This window comes from Panulirus ornatus, chromosome 64 (genome assembly GCF_036320965.1).
Source record: "Panulirus ornatus isolate Po-2019 chromosome 64, ASM3632096v1, whole genome shotgun sequence".
Lineage (NCBI taxonomy): Eukaryota > Metazoa > Arthropoda > Malacostraca > Decapoda > Palinuridae > Panulirus > Panulirus ornatus.
In genome coordinates, this window is record NC_092287.1 from 1,178,748 (window position 1) to 1,192,787 (window position 14,040).

The window sequence follows — 14,040 nt, forward strand, 5'->3', positions numbered from 1 at the left end:
TGTCAGTGTTCGGCGAATGATGATACGATATTGTTCTTCGTTGGTTTGAGTCGTAAAGTCGTGCTGAGGGTCGTTCCATCGTGCTCAGTGATCGTACCATTGTGGTCAAGGGTGGTACCATCGTGCTCAAAGGTCGTACCAATGTGCCTAAGGGGAATACCATAGATTTTTTATTCCAGACCAGTTGATTAAAACCTTGGGGAAATATTGCAAGCCAAATTATTTACACATTCTTTATGACATTTTTATTTGCTACATCGTACATTACTCACAAATTGTTGTGCAGTGATTGCTACATCGTGCATTACTCACAGACTGTTGTGCAGTGTTTGCTACATCGTACATTACTCACAGATTGTTATGCAATGTTTGCTACATCGTACATTACTCACAGATTGTTATGCAATGTTTGCTACATCGTACATTACTCAGAGATTGTTGTGCAGTGTTTGCTACATCGTACATTATTCACAGATTGTTGTGCAGTGTTTTCGACATCTTACATTACTCGCAGATTGTTATGCAGTGTTTGCTACATCTACATTACTCACAGATTGTTGTGCTGTGTTTGCTACATCGTACATGATTCACAGGTTGTTGTGCAGTGCTTTCGACATCGTACATTACTCATAGATTGTTGTGCAACGTTTGCTACATCTTACATTACTCTCAGATTGTTATACAGTGTTTGCTAAATCGTACATCATTCAAGAGTTGATATACTATATTTGCTACATTGTACATAACACACAGATTGATGTACAGTATTTGCTGCATCGTACATTACTTACAGATGTTTGTATAATATTTGCTACATCGTACTTTATCCAGATCACCAGGATATACCATCGATCATCACCAGGATATACCATTCTTCAAGATATACCATTGACCATCATCATGGTATACCACAAGTCTTTACTAGCATATACCATTAATCATCACCAGGATATATACGACCCATCATCACCAGTATATGCTACTATGAGTGATCAGTCTCTACACTATCCATCGCCCACTTGTTCGTTTCTTCATGCAGGAACCAATCATTTGTGGTTCCTGAGTTAATATGGCATGATAATGGCCCCTGAGGGCTGGCTAGTGGCGTGTTAAACGGCCCCTGAGGGCTGGTTAGTGGCGTGATATATGGCCCCTGAGAGCTGGTTAGTGACACCGCTAGCCATTGACGTGGGGGGAAGTGGGGAGAAATAACCCCCTCCTTATGGTTAATAGAATCTGTCCGTAATATGGTTAATTACTTCCCTTTTGAAGTCTGGTATTGTCTGAGGAGACCGGTCACGTCCGTGGCTGTCTGTTGTGTACGGTGCTACGAGGACGATACGACCTTGAACACGATGTAAAGTCATCTTTGACCCCAACCCATAAGGGTCAGGTTTAAGATCAGCTCATCATACCCTAAGGTCGTACCGTCACGTTCAAAGGGTCGTGGCAACGTTCTTAGAGGGTCGTATTGTCATGTTTAAGGGTTATTCTGTCGTCCTCAAAAACGGTACCGACGCGTCAAGTATGGTTGCCGTAGTGCTCAAGTGTTGTTCTGCTGTGTTACAGTCGTACTTCGTATGGACTAAGAGTATGGGTCGTACTTACTCTGCTTTCTGGTCCCCAGGAAAAGCCAGGTATATTCGCCTGTACCTCGTCTACCGTCCTAGGCAGAGTATAACACGTCAGTCTGTGCGTCGTCGTTTACGGTCTAGGGAAAAGAATAGCTTGTCCGTCTGTTAGTCGTCTATGCTCATAGGAAAAGAATTGGTTGGCCGTCCATACGTAGTCTACCGTCCTAGAAAGAGATCAGCACGTTTATGTGAACGTTGTCTACCGTCCTAGGAACAGACTGACCCGGCGTGGGTAATGCAGGAAGCGGTGGGGTCCCATCTCAGGGATCTGGCGGGCTTCGGTACAGGTCTGGCAGCAGTGGTACGCCACGATCTGTAGGGAACATTTCTTGTACCGTACAGCCGTGCTGCACAGGTCGCCGTACGCCTGGACCCCGATGAACTGACTGTTCAGACAAGCGCTCACAGCACCTGTAGGGAGGAACACAGGTTTAACTGTCAGAGAACAAGAAAAAAAAAATGAAGTATCGTATGCAAATGGTTGTCATCATATACCCGTTCAGTTGGGTTTACCAATTCATTTTGTGATATTGCAACGCTATACTAAGAGGGGGGAAAGCATTGTATTCTCGGCGCTGAGGTTCTCATTGTACTCACACAGCTACTGCAACCTCCAAATGTTATAATGAATCGTTTAGGGAGTGAATTATCTTATCTTGGCGTTGATATCGTACTCAAATAGTTTTCATCGCACAAGCGTTTCGCTACTTTCTGGTTGAAGGATTATCTATGCTGTAAACATAATCGACTGCCAAGGTCAGTCATTCAAATCGTCAACGTCAAGTTATAAACAACCAGCTGAAAAATCTTGAACACCTTTTTCAATGTGCATCGTAATACGAGAAAGTTATCGTACTCTGATCTCTAGTCATCCTAGGAACTCAGGAGCTGGTACCTAGTCTACGTTCCGGGACATAGGGAACGTGAAGCTAGGCTTTATTCTCAAGGTTAGAGAAATCGCACTCGGGGATTGTTGCATAGCAACGAGATAGAATTATCATGTTTAGGAGTTATCGAGGCTGATAACTGAATTGTCACGGTGATGATTTATCATTCTCGAAGCTGTGCATTACCGCCCACAAGCGTTAAGTGACGGTGAGGTATGCTGCCAAACTGTGTTGTTCAGAGGTAGAATGCAGTTAAACACAACCTCTGGTGGAACATTTGTCGAACCTCAGCAACGTCGATGGAAACAATGTGTTGCTCATGCAAATGATGTTTTATAAAGAGTGTAATTTTTGCTCATGAGGTCGCGAGCATTCTTATGTATCGGCAAGGGTATAGTATTGAGAGTAGCAGATACAGACAACGAAAGAGAAGATAGAATCTTGAGCGATAAGACGAGGCATCATATTCGACTCAAGCTGAAGTAGGGTCATCAGCTTGATCTCCAAGCGTGATAAAACGCGTGGAACTGCTGAAGAAGGTCAGTTGGAATACAAGTGCGCTCTTCAAGGTCAGTGAAATTAATAAATATGAAGAGAGGATTAAGGTCTTAATTTTGGTCACACTGACTGATATCTGGAGATTTGATAACCACCTCTAGATACCCAGGGGTCATGAACACGATGATACAGGGCAGTTGTGGGGACTCCAGAAACAGGGGACAGTAGGACAATATGCAGAGACATGCCAAAACATTGAGCAGGGACATACCAGGACACTTAGCAGGGACATACCAAGAAATAAGCTAGAACATACTAGGAACCAAGCTGAGGCATACCAGGAAACTATGTAGGAACATACCAGGAAACTAAGCAGGTGTTTTCCCAAGAGGGAAACATATTTTGTTTTGCTTCTTTATTCTTATTGTCTTTCGAACAGTCAGCATTTTAATCCTGGTTATCTAGTGAAGATGCACCTGACTGGACCTTTACAGATCATGTCAAACTCATCTTTACTGAAGGTCAGGGGTGTCTGTTGTAGTGAAGATGATGATATAACGAAGCCTATCATTGACCTGACCGGTAAATGATCATGTGAAAGGCTTGTCGAGTCAAAGGTGTGGTGGCGAAAAGGGTGTAGTGTTAGTTCAAAGGTCAGTGGTGTTGTGAGTGTGATGAAGATGGCTTTTGACTTAACCTGTAAGCGTGTAGTGGAGATAAAAGTGTAGTGAAGGTGTGGGCGTAGAGAAGACAAAGGTAGAGTGAAAATGACCTCTGAAATGAACTTAGGTTATCGAGGCCTGAGGGGGGGGGGATGTATTATAGTTGCTCGCCATATTGGTTTCTAGTCGTTTACTGAGTGTTCGTCAGTATGTGTGTTGGTGTAGGCTTGTGTGTAGCTATACTGCTTCCTTACCTCCTCTGACCTGTGTGTAGCTATATGCTTCCTGACCTCCTCTGACCTGTGTGTAGCTATACAGCTTCCTGACCTCCTCTGACCTGTGTGTATAGCTATACTGCTTCCTGGCCTCCTCTGACCTTGCATCAGCACGTACCTGGGGTCGTGGTGCTGCTGTCCGACTCTGAGGTCATGTCTGGCGACGATATTGCCATGCTGTCGGTGAGTTGCTGGGTCAGGTCCTCGAGCGTCTGTAGCCTGTCCACTAGCATGTGCTCGGCGTCCTCGAGGGCGAGTGTCATGCCGGAGAGGGCGTTGCCGTTCTCGTCCACCTCCTCCGTCAGCTGCTGCAGCAGTGCCCCGAGATGGCTCAGGTTCCGTAGCTCCTCCTCTCTTGGGATGCAGGTCTTAGTTACCTTCACCAGGTCCTGGTAAAGAGGCTCTAGTGATTCCAGTGACCTGGAGATCTTCCTGGTGTAGTGAAAAACATCTGCTGACGAGACATTACCCATAAGGGTCAATATGCTCGCCAGTAGATGGTTCGCGACCCCCAGCTCGTCAACGACGCCGTCGGACGCCGGAGTGAATGCCTTACCGTTGTCTTCATACAGAGTGTTCCTGGCGTCGGCACATGACCGAACCTGCATCTCCTGGAGGTCGGACTTTGTTGCTAGCGAGTCTCTTTGCTCTTCCAGCCTCTTCACCAACTGGTGGACTTCGGCATGGAACGCCCGGCGTAGGTCGTTAGCGAAACGCACCGCCATGGAAGACATCTTCTCCATAAACCTGTCCAGCGTATCAGACGTGGTGTCCCTCACAGTGTTCGCAACGAAGTCCGTGTCTAACGCCTGAGAATTCCCACACGTCCGGTCGACATACAGTTCTAACTGTTTAAGACGATCGTTGATGGACCTCTCCTGCCTGACCAGCATGTCGTGCATGGCTGTGACGATCGCCTCGCCCAGCTCCGATAAACTCGAGTCTGGATGTTTTGGTGTCATTGTCTCCTGAGGACCTTCCTTCAGGCTTTCAATGGGCCCCATTGCGGAGGCGTCACAGAGCCCTAGCAGGAGGAAGTAGGGCAGCAATACGCCCTTCATGACGAAAATGTAGGACTCCTGACGCGACGCTGGTGGGAGAGGGAATGATGGTGGCCGCTAGGAGGAGGGCACAGAGCAAGCGCGGTCTGGTGAGGAAGGAACCTGTTCACCGAACAACTGGTCTAACCAGGAACATCCTTTTGGTTACGTTGCCTATTGTTGGCGCTGCTGCAACCACTTACTTACGACCATAGGTTTACATGTTTCATCATACGTGGAACCAGACCTGATGCAGAGACGTCACGTGATCTATACCTGACCGAAACTCGTCTTAAGCCATTGCTAACAATTGCCATGAAGATGACACTAAGCCAGACTTAGACTGACCTGAAATCATACCGTGATTGGCTCTGATGTCTACTTTAACCATTCATCCTGATATAATTTAGGGACATACAAAGAGTAAAACCTATAAGTATGATGGACCATGCTTGCTGTCATACTGAACATGTTAATGTGTCTTTCATTTGTCAAATTAGTCACTTTTGTCGGTAAGAAAGATGTACATTTCCTTGGTTTTTGATTAAGCGTTTTACAGACTCTTTCAGAATTGGCGTATGGAAACGGATTCAAATTATCACAGCTATGACCTGTATTTTCCTTAATGTAACGTCTTTTACGATAAAAGAGATTTCCATGTACATATATTGGAAACTCACCAGTGAAAAGTCATCAGCGTACAATCTCGTCAAAGAACTTTCCAAAGGAGTCATCCATTTCCTGCTACTGATTGTGATACAACACTGAAATTGCAGAAACCAGGAGGGTTTCATGTCAATCGTTTGTATTCTTATTTTCTCTAGAATGGTCCAGAACTCATTTTTATACGTCAGGGCAGATAGCAGAAAAGTTTGATACATGGTTGTCGTAGCATCGAAAAGAATATTACGGTCTCCAGGAAAAGTTTGATACATAGTTGTTTTAGCATCGAAAAGAATATTACGGTCTCCAGGAAAAGAGTACAGGAAACTTACTTGTTTATAGCTGATTTTTTCCCAGTTTATTTTAAACTCCTGCCATGAAGTTACCTTCGATGCGTTTTATTTGTGTTAGGATATCTAAGATTTATTCTTACGCTTAAGGATAAGTATTCATTTCTGTTCTTGTTTGAATAAGTATCCTGACAAGCATTTCAGTTTGTGTAAATCTACAACCATTAATGTTTGTATGTTATATGCAAATAGAAAGACTGCCTTTTTTACTTGTTCAGTGAATATTTTTTTTCTCTTGGAGAAGTGCAATAAATGCAGAAGGCGTTTATCATTTTAAATACCTGGAGGTGTTCCAAGACTATGTTTTTACTGTTGGCCCTGGCAGTAATCATCCAATCGCAGGTGGGGGAATTTTCTTTGTAGTTATTTAAAATATGATCGATTATACTAAGGAGTAGGATATCATATTTACGGGAAGAATAGGCGTAAGGATGATGTCTTGGTTAAATAATTGTTTAAATTGACATAGTAAATGATTGATCTCAAACTTTGGTAGTACTGTAAACACAAAATTTTTATGTTATTCCTCCATGTGCAAAAACCAGTTGAAATTGATGAATTACAATGCAAGCACACCAAGATGGATACGGTCCCAATTCTCTTGAGAACAAGACGTCCAAAATCAGTGTAATTGAACTGTGTGGCAAGCTGCCTTCATAGTGGGAGTTCGTTTGACTGTCACCAGGCTTTCAAAATGGTTTGGCTATAATCATATTCTCTAATTTTCTTACAATAACTCTCTTGATAGATGAGAATTTTATTGAATATTATAAATTCTATTCTATATAGCGGATATTGTCTAACAGCAGCAAGATATTTCCCATCTTGTAAACGATGAAGCCATAGTAAGTAACGGGACATATTGTTTTGCTGCCTATCGCTGTATCTGTAGTTATTGTATAGTTATTATCCTGTATTGTTCCATGTGTTCATGAATTAATTCTTCTACATATACATATTTAATAGTGATAATGTAATGTGGCCATTAGGATTGGTTAGTGAATTAATTGTAAGTGAAGTTGCTGGTAGCTTTCGTATTTTTCGTACGTTAGACACTGCAGCACAACGAAGAAACATGTTACAACACACAAGGCTTCATGTTAACAATATTGCTGTTAAATATTTAAGTACTGAAGTAGATTGTAACAAACACTATTGAATCATCCAGCAGAACAGTGCTCATTGCTTTGTTTGACCAAGCACAGTAATGTAAGTATCCATTGATATACAATTTTACCATGGCAAAATTAATACACGGAAGGAATTTTGTATTTATGTGGGTTATTTACGACTATAGCCACACATTAACACCAGCTTTAGATAATGAATTATTTTGTTTTGTATTTGTAGTACAGTGTTTGGAGGATGAATTAAAAGTTTAGGTAGGGTACTGAAGCAGAGCCGCCGCCCCATAGGTCAGTCCATGTTCTAAAAGAGCAACCTTAGGTAGTGTTCTAACCCACCCTCAACATTAGGTTTGGTTAGGTTCGGGTGAACAATTGACTTGGTTGTTTTCTTCACATATGTCGTGTGGGACAACATTCCTGTGTGGGGACTGTCCTCTGGGATACTTTTAAAACTATTCTGCCTTCTTGTTTAGGAGAGATGACATATTTTTCTCAGTTTCTGTTTTTCTTGTTATTTTCTTTTAGAAAGCAGCACCTCTCTGTGCCGTTGCCCATCTGTGAGGGAACTGAGAATGTTGGGTGAGGTAAATTTCGGGATGATGAAATGAAGATGTGTGTTGAGAATGTAGTGAGAATGAGATTTTTGAAGGTGCCGTGAAGATGCAGTTAAGGGTGTACCACTCATCTTCAGTAAATTCTTGTTGATCATGATGAGAGTCTTGTCACAAAGATATCAAAGGTGAAAATGAAGGTATTGTATTGGATGGAGAGTAATTTTAGACCTGTGGATAGTGATTAGTAGCTACCTTTTATCTTGCCATGATATGTTGAGTTGGGAGGGATATGGAGGTTAAAAGAAATATGGGGTTATTTAATGATAGGTGAAATGTGTCTCAAAATAAGCAAATCCTTTTTACACCTAAACTAGCTTCCCATTGCAGCTAAGAGCAATCATAGATACCGTAATGCACTATTTGCAGTATTTGGAGATATCATTGTTGTCCTTGTGGCTTAGAAACAAACATATTTACATTGAATGGAGACAACATATTTTAAACATTATTAGTATGTTATTAGTATGTCCAACAGTGGCTCATGCATAGGAGCTACTGAGATGCAACCCCTTGGCCTTTGTGCTGGCAGAAGTACAGTAATATGCACCACCTAAAGCAAAAAAAATGTGGCAACCCATGCCTTTAGATGATAATGGGAGAATGTTCAAGGATGGACACAAACTCTATTGTGTTTGTCCTCTTTTGAATTGATGCTGTGTTTATCAGTACACTCAGCTGCAAGTAGGAAGTTGAAATTGTAAAGGAGTAGGTAGTGACTATAGGGTGGGGAAGGAGTTGAAGGTTCTGGGAGTGATGAAGAATGTGTGGAAAGAGAGAATGTTATCTTGGAGAGCAAAAGTGGGTATGTATGAAAGAATAGTAGTTCCAACTATGATATATTGTTGAGAGGCATAGGGTATAGATAGGATTGTGTGGAAGAGGGTGGATATGTTGGAAGTGAAATGTTTCAGGACAATATGTGGTGGTGTTAGGTGGTGTGATTAAGTAATGAAAGGTTGAGGGAGATGTGTGGTAATAAAAGGAGTGTGGTTGAGAAAGCAGAAGATGGTATTTTGAAATGGTTGGACATAGGGAGATATCAAGTGAGGAAAGGTTGACAAAGAGGATATATATGTCAGAGGTGGAGGAAACAAGAAGTGGGAGACCAAATTGGCGGTGGAAGGATGGAGTGAAAAAGATTTTGAGTGATCAGAGCGTGAACATGGAGTGGAAGGAAAGGCATACATGGAATAGAGTGTAGCACTGTAGTCATGCATTTCACTTTTGGCTGACATTTATGATGCCATCATATCTCAAACTCACTGAGCTGATATTACTGAAACAAATAAAAGGACAAGTTGGATGCTGAATTTTTCAAGTTAATTCACAGAAGAATCAGACATAATGTTTGCATGTTAACCGGAAGTCATTTGTTGTTTCTTACCACCTTGGATGCCTCATCAGAAATCTAGAAATTCAGAATGGTTTTTAATAACTGTCTCCACTACAGAACTCATGACACAACTGTTTGATAAAATCTTATGATATCCAGGAAGCCCATACTGAAGCTCATGTCAACAGAGAAAGTTAGTGCACAGACTCTTGAATAAGGAAGGGTGTACATCATAAGAGTCATTTAAAAGTTGTTGCAGGTACATTCTATATAACTAATTTTTGAAGTTTAAAACTTGTACATTATATTTTGTTCTCATACAGCTTATTGATTCATTTGCACCTGACAATAGTTTATCTCCATTTATTAACAAAAAAGAAATGTAAATTTCTTCTTCATGTACCCTTCCATCCTTAAAGAGTCAGGTCTGCAAACACCTGCAGGGAATTTGATTTATATGTATTTGCTGCATACTGTTTTGCTGACATGTTCAGTGGCAGAGATTCTCTGCCTGGAATAGTTTCATTGTATCCATGTATAAGTTGGTTGATTTATTTACTTATTTATTTATGAATGCCCCAGGCCCACTTTTTAAGAAAGAGCCCTGGTGTTACCTAGGATCTCTTTCTAAAGGTACTTGCAGCCCAAGGCTGTGCTACCTTCATTAGCAGAGAAATGTAGATTCCTTTGGAATGAGAAGTTCTATGACAAGTCTGTATTCCTAGTGATACAGCCTTGCAAAAGATGACTTTTCACTCTTGGTGTAACTTGAGTAAGTTTAGTTAAGTAACACCCTTGTTGGAAGATTAGTTATTTGAACTTTTCAATAGATTTTAATATTTCTTCTGTTTACAGATTCAGAACATATGATAAGAGGACCACTGACATCATCTTACCAGTTTGATAAAGCTTTGGCAAAGTTTATACTAACACGCACCAGGAGGGCTGTAGAACCTGCCTATGGTATTGCTCTGCCCACCTTCACCAGGGGTAAATTTCTCATCAGAAACAAGCTTCAAAGCTCATCTGATGTAAATTCAAGGTCTCTTTACTCTTCGTTAAAGATTTTGAGACCACTTGCACATAGTCACCTGTTCAACTTAGATCTTCTTGGCTGTTCAGAAATGTCATCCTTCCCATTCTGTGCAGATTATGACAAAAGGGGTGCTGCAAAATGTAAGAAATGCAAGGAGAAATGCGAAAAAGGTAAATTTATAAAGTTTCCTTTTTATCTTGATTAATCTGTTATGTAGAAGTATAATATTTCATATACTGAGTTTATATCTGATACATAATTTCACCCTCCTGCATGTTCAGGCCTCTAGAAAGGTGGGAGGTGGGCAGATTAGAAAGAATAATGAATGGTTGGATGAAGAAGTAAAGTTGTTAGTGAAAGAGAAAAGAGAGGCATTTGGACGATCCTTACAAGGAAGGAGTGCAAATAATTGGGAGATATACAAAAGAAAGCAGCATGAGGTCAAGACGGAGGTGCAGAGGGTGAAAAAGAGGGCAAAGGAGAGTTGGAGTGAGAGAGTATCATTAAACTTAGGAGAAATAAAAAGATGTTTTGGAAGGAGGTAAGTAATGTGTAAAAGACGAGAACAAATGGGAACATCAGTGAAGGGACTAGGAGGGGAAGTGATAACAGGAAGTGATGGAGTAAGTATTTTGAAGGATTGCTGAATGTGTTTGATGATAGAATGGCAGATGTAGGGTGTTATGGTTGGGTTGGTGTGCAAAGTGTTAGGGAGAGGGAGAGTGGTTTGGTGAAGAGAGAAGAGGTGGTGAAAGCCTTGAGGAAGATGAAATTCGGCAAGGTGGTGGGAATGGATGGTATTGCAGTTGAATGCATGAAGAAAGGAGGGGTGACTGTGTTGTTGATTGGTTGGTAAGGTTATTCAGTGTATGTATAGATCATGGTGAAGTGCCTGAGAATTGGCAGAATGCATGTATAGTGCCATTGTACAAAGGCAAAGGGGACAAAGATGAGTGTTCAAAAATTGTATGGAAGGGTATTGATAGAGAGAGTGATGTCATGTACAGACATCAGACTGGGGAGGAGCAGTGTGGTTTCAGAAGTGGTAGAGGATGTGGATCAGGTGTTTACTTTGAAGAATGTATGTGAGAAATACTTAGAAAAACAGATAGATTTTTTCGTAGCATTTTTTGTATCTGGAGAAGGCATATGTTATGGTTGATAGAGATACTTTATGGAAGGTCTTAAGAATATATGGCATGGGAGGTAAGCTGCTAGAAGCAGTGAAAAGTTTTTTATCAAGGATGTAAGGCATTTGTATGAGTAGGAAGAGAGGAGAATGATTGGTTCCCAGTGAAGGTCGGTTGCAGCAGGGGTGTATGTTAATGAGATGGCCTTTATTAGGGCATTCATTTGCTATGAAAAAGAGCTAAATATGATTGACAGAGCTGAGAAGGGTGTTTTGAAATGGTTTGGACATATTTAGGTGATAAGTGAAGAAAGGTTGACTTAGATAGTATATGCATGAGGGAGAAGCAAAGAAAGTGAAAGGATAGAGGGAAGGAGGCTTTGAGATATTGAGGCCTGAACATGTAAGATACAGAGAATTACAGTGATTTGGTACATGTGGCATGAAGATGTGAATAGACCTTAGTGTGCTCAGACAGTGCCAGATTTTTTGTAGGTTTTGATATAACAGTTATTCAGACACATAGGTAAAGCTGACTGCGTAGTTTGTTCTTTATATGCCATTTTTACATATTTATTGGGCTCATAGAGAACAAAAACACTACAGACATTCATTTAACTTACAATATTTGAAATTCGGAGTACAGGATTATTATTATTATACCATGCAACTGAAAATATTTACTGGTAAGTTTGAGGTATTCATTGTTTTGTCTTTGTCAAACATTTTGATCTCAATATGCATATTTTAGCAAATATCATGATCACTTTGCAATCCAAAAACAGTTTTCTTTTAATGTATCTCTTTTTATAGGGGCTTTACGAATAGGTAAAATTGTTCCCAATCCCTTTTCGGAGTCTGGTGGAGACATGAAGCAGTGGCATCATGTAGATTGCATATTTGATATGTTCAAACGTGCCCGAGCTACCACTAAGAAGATAGAAGACCCTGTAGAAGACATTGAAGGTTGGGAAATAGTAGAAGAAGATGATAGAAAAAAGATTCGTCTCTTGATTGATGGTTTGTAGAATGTACATCTGCTTTATGTAACTACTTTCTGAGTTTGTGATTTTGATGAATAATCCTGTTATTGTACATTGATTAATAGGGAAATGCTTATTGAAGAATTAAAAGAAAGGAGATGTATTGTTTGTAGAGGAAAAATTCATTGTGCTCTAAAGATATTCTAATATAATTTCCAAATTACTGTTGAAGACAAGAGGATCTTCAGACTAAAGTTATATTTTTCATGATTTAGATTATCAACTTCAATTATCTGGGGTGGCTTAGCTGCAAGCCTTCCTTTTAGAATTGGGCATCCTTGCTTCTGTTGCAAGGCTTTAGGGGTTAGGGCTTAGGGTTAGGGTTAGGGATGAGTATGAATATTAGAGTGTAAAGTTTAGTAAGGATGGTTGTGGGAAAGCTGAATTAGTAGTAGACTTATATGCATGGGAGAAAAACTTGGAGTGCAGTGAATGCTCTTGAGAATGGGAAAAATTAAGTAAAGAATGTGCAAGAAGTGTGCATGAAAGAGTTTGTCCCAATTTTTATCTATAAATATGAAACCCGAGTGTTTATAGGTTAGGGTAAGTGAGAGTTAAGAGCAGTGGAGATGGATAGTTTGTGTAGTATAGTTGGAATTTAGGGGATACACAGAATGAAGAATGAAAGTGTTAGAAGGATACATAGTATGAGGGCTTTTTTAGAAAACTGCATGGATTATATTCTTTTAGGATGTAGAACATATGGCAGGCGACTGGTTGGTCAGTTGGTCAAGAAGGTATATAACAGCACAGTATAAGATACAAGGAGGAGAAGTAGACCATGGAAGAGATGAATAGATATAGAGAGAATTTTTCATGACTAGGAATACTTCAGATAAGATTTCCTGAGGAACAATTTGGGATTAGAGGCAGTGAAAGCATTTTGTACATGGAAATTATATGAATGCAGATGTTTGTCTCACTTGATGAGTCACCTTGCTGTTTAAGATGGTAAAGTACAACACCTTTCTTAAGTGTACATAGACATGGATTGAGAATGTGTGTGAGTGATGTTTTGAGTTTGTGTATACATGAACCTTCCCATTAAATTAGTATTGGGATGATGATAACAGATATATAGATAGAGTCAATCTTTGCTTAGGCTAAGCAGCAAAATGTTCTTATTTGTGCTTATACTTCATAATGGAGTTTATTCTGTGATGCACTTATTAGGAAGAAAATATATGCTTATAGACTTGATTATCAGGTTCAGATAGTACTGCATTTTTCACAATATGCGAGTATGCAGTCTGTTGGGGGTGAGAGGGCCTGGGAATTGAGTCAGTTGTTGTTCGCTGATGATACAGCACTGGTGGCTGATTCAAATGAGAAACTGCAGAAGTTGGTGACTGAGTTTGGAAAACTGTGTGAAAGGAGAAAGTTGAGAGTAAATATGAATAAGAGCAAGGTTATGAGGTTCAGCAGGGTTAAGGGACAAGTTTATTAGGGATAGGGGAGAAAGAATACTTCCCACGCATTCCCTCTGTTTCGTAGAAGGCGACTAAAAGGGGAGAGGGGGGGGGGCTGGAAATCCTCCCCTCCCGTTTTAATTTTTCCAAGAGAAGGATCAGAGAAGGGGACCAAGTGTGGATATTCCCTCTAAGGCTCAGTCCTCTGTTCTTATATATTTTATATTTATTTATTTTGCTTTGTCGCTGTCTCCCGCGTTTGCGAGGTAGCGCAAGGAAACAGACGAAAGAAATGGCCCAACCCACCCCCATACACATGTGTATACATACACGTCCACAC

At 40.6% G+C, this 14,040-nt stretch overlaps 2 protein-coding genes across 4 annotated transcripts in view; one reads left to right on the forward strand and one right to left on the reverse strand.

Moving 5' to 3' along the window:
* Positions 1-230: 230 nt before the first annotated feature.
* On the reverse strand, positions 231-5,106 carry LOC139746370 (uncharacterized). The gene is made up of 2 exons (XM_071657570.1): positions 4,075-5,106; positions 231-2,045 (listed from the first exon to the last, which is right to left on the reverse strand). The coding sequence occupies exons 1-2, from the start codon at positions 5,015-5,017 to the stop codon at positions 1,834-1,836; spliced, it is 1,155 nt and encodes a 384-aa protein (XP_071513671.1). The 5' UTR covers positions 5,018-5,106; the 3' UTR covers positions 231-1,833.
* DNAlig3 (DNA ligase 3) overlaps positions 2,686-14,040 on the forward strand; it is a 71,335-nt gene continuing 59,980 nt past the window's right edge. The window contains exons 1-3 of one of the 3 annotated variants that reach the window (XM_071657562.1): positions 2,686-3,060; positions 9,939-10,289; positions 12,062-12,268. In XM_071657562.1, coding sequence (XP_071513663.1) covers positions 9,950-10,289; positions 12,062-12,268 — 547 coding nt within the window. In that variant the 5' untranslated portion in view covers positions 2,686-3,060; positions 9,939-9,949. Of the gene's footprint in view, positions 3,061-7,015; positions 7,219-9,938; positions 10,290-12,061; positions 12,269-14,040 lie in introns of those variants that run through there. The other 2 variants (XR_011712142.1, XM_071657561.1) reach the window with 2 other exon arrangements.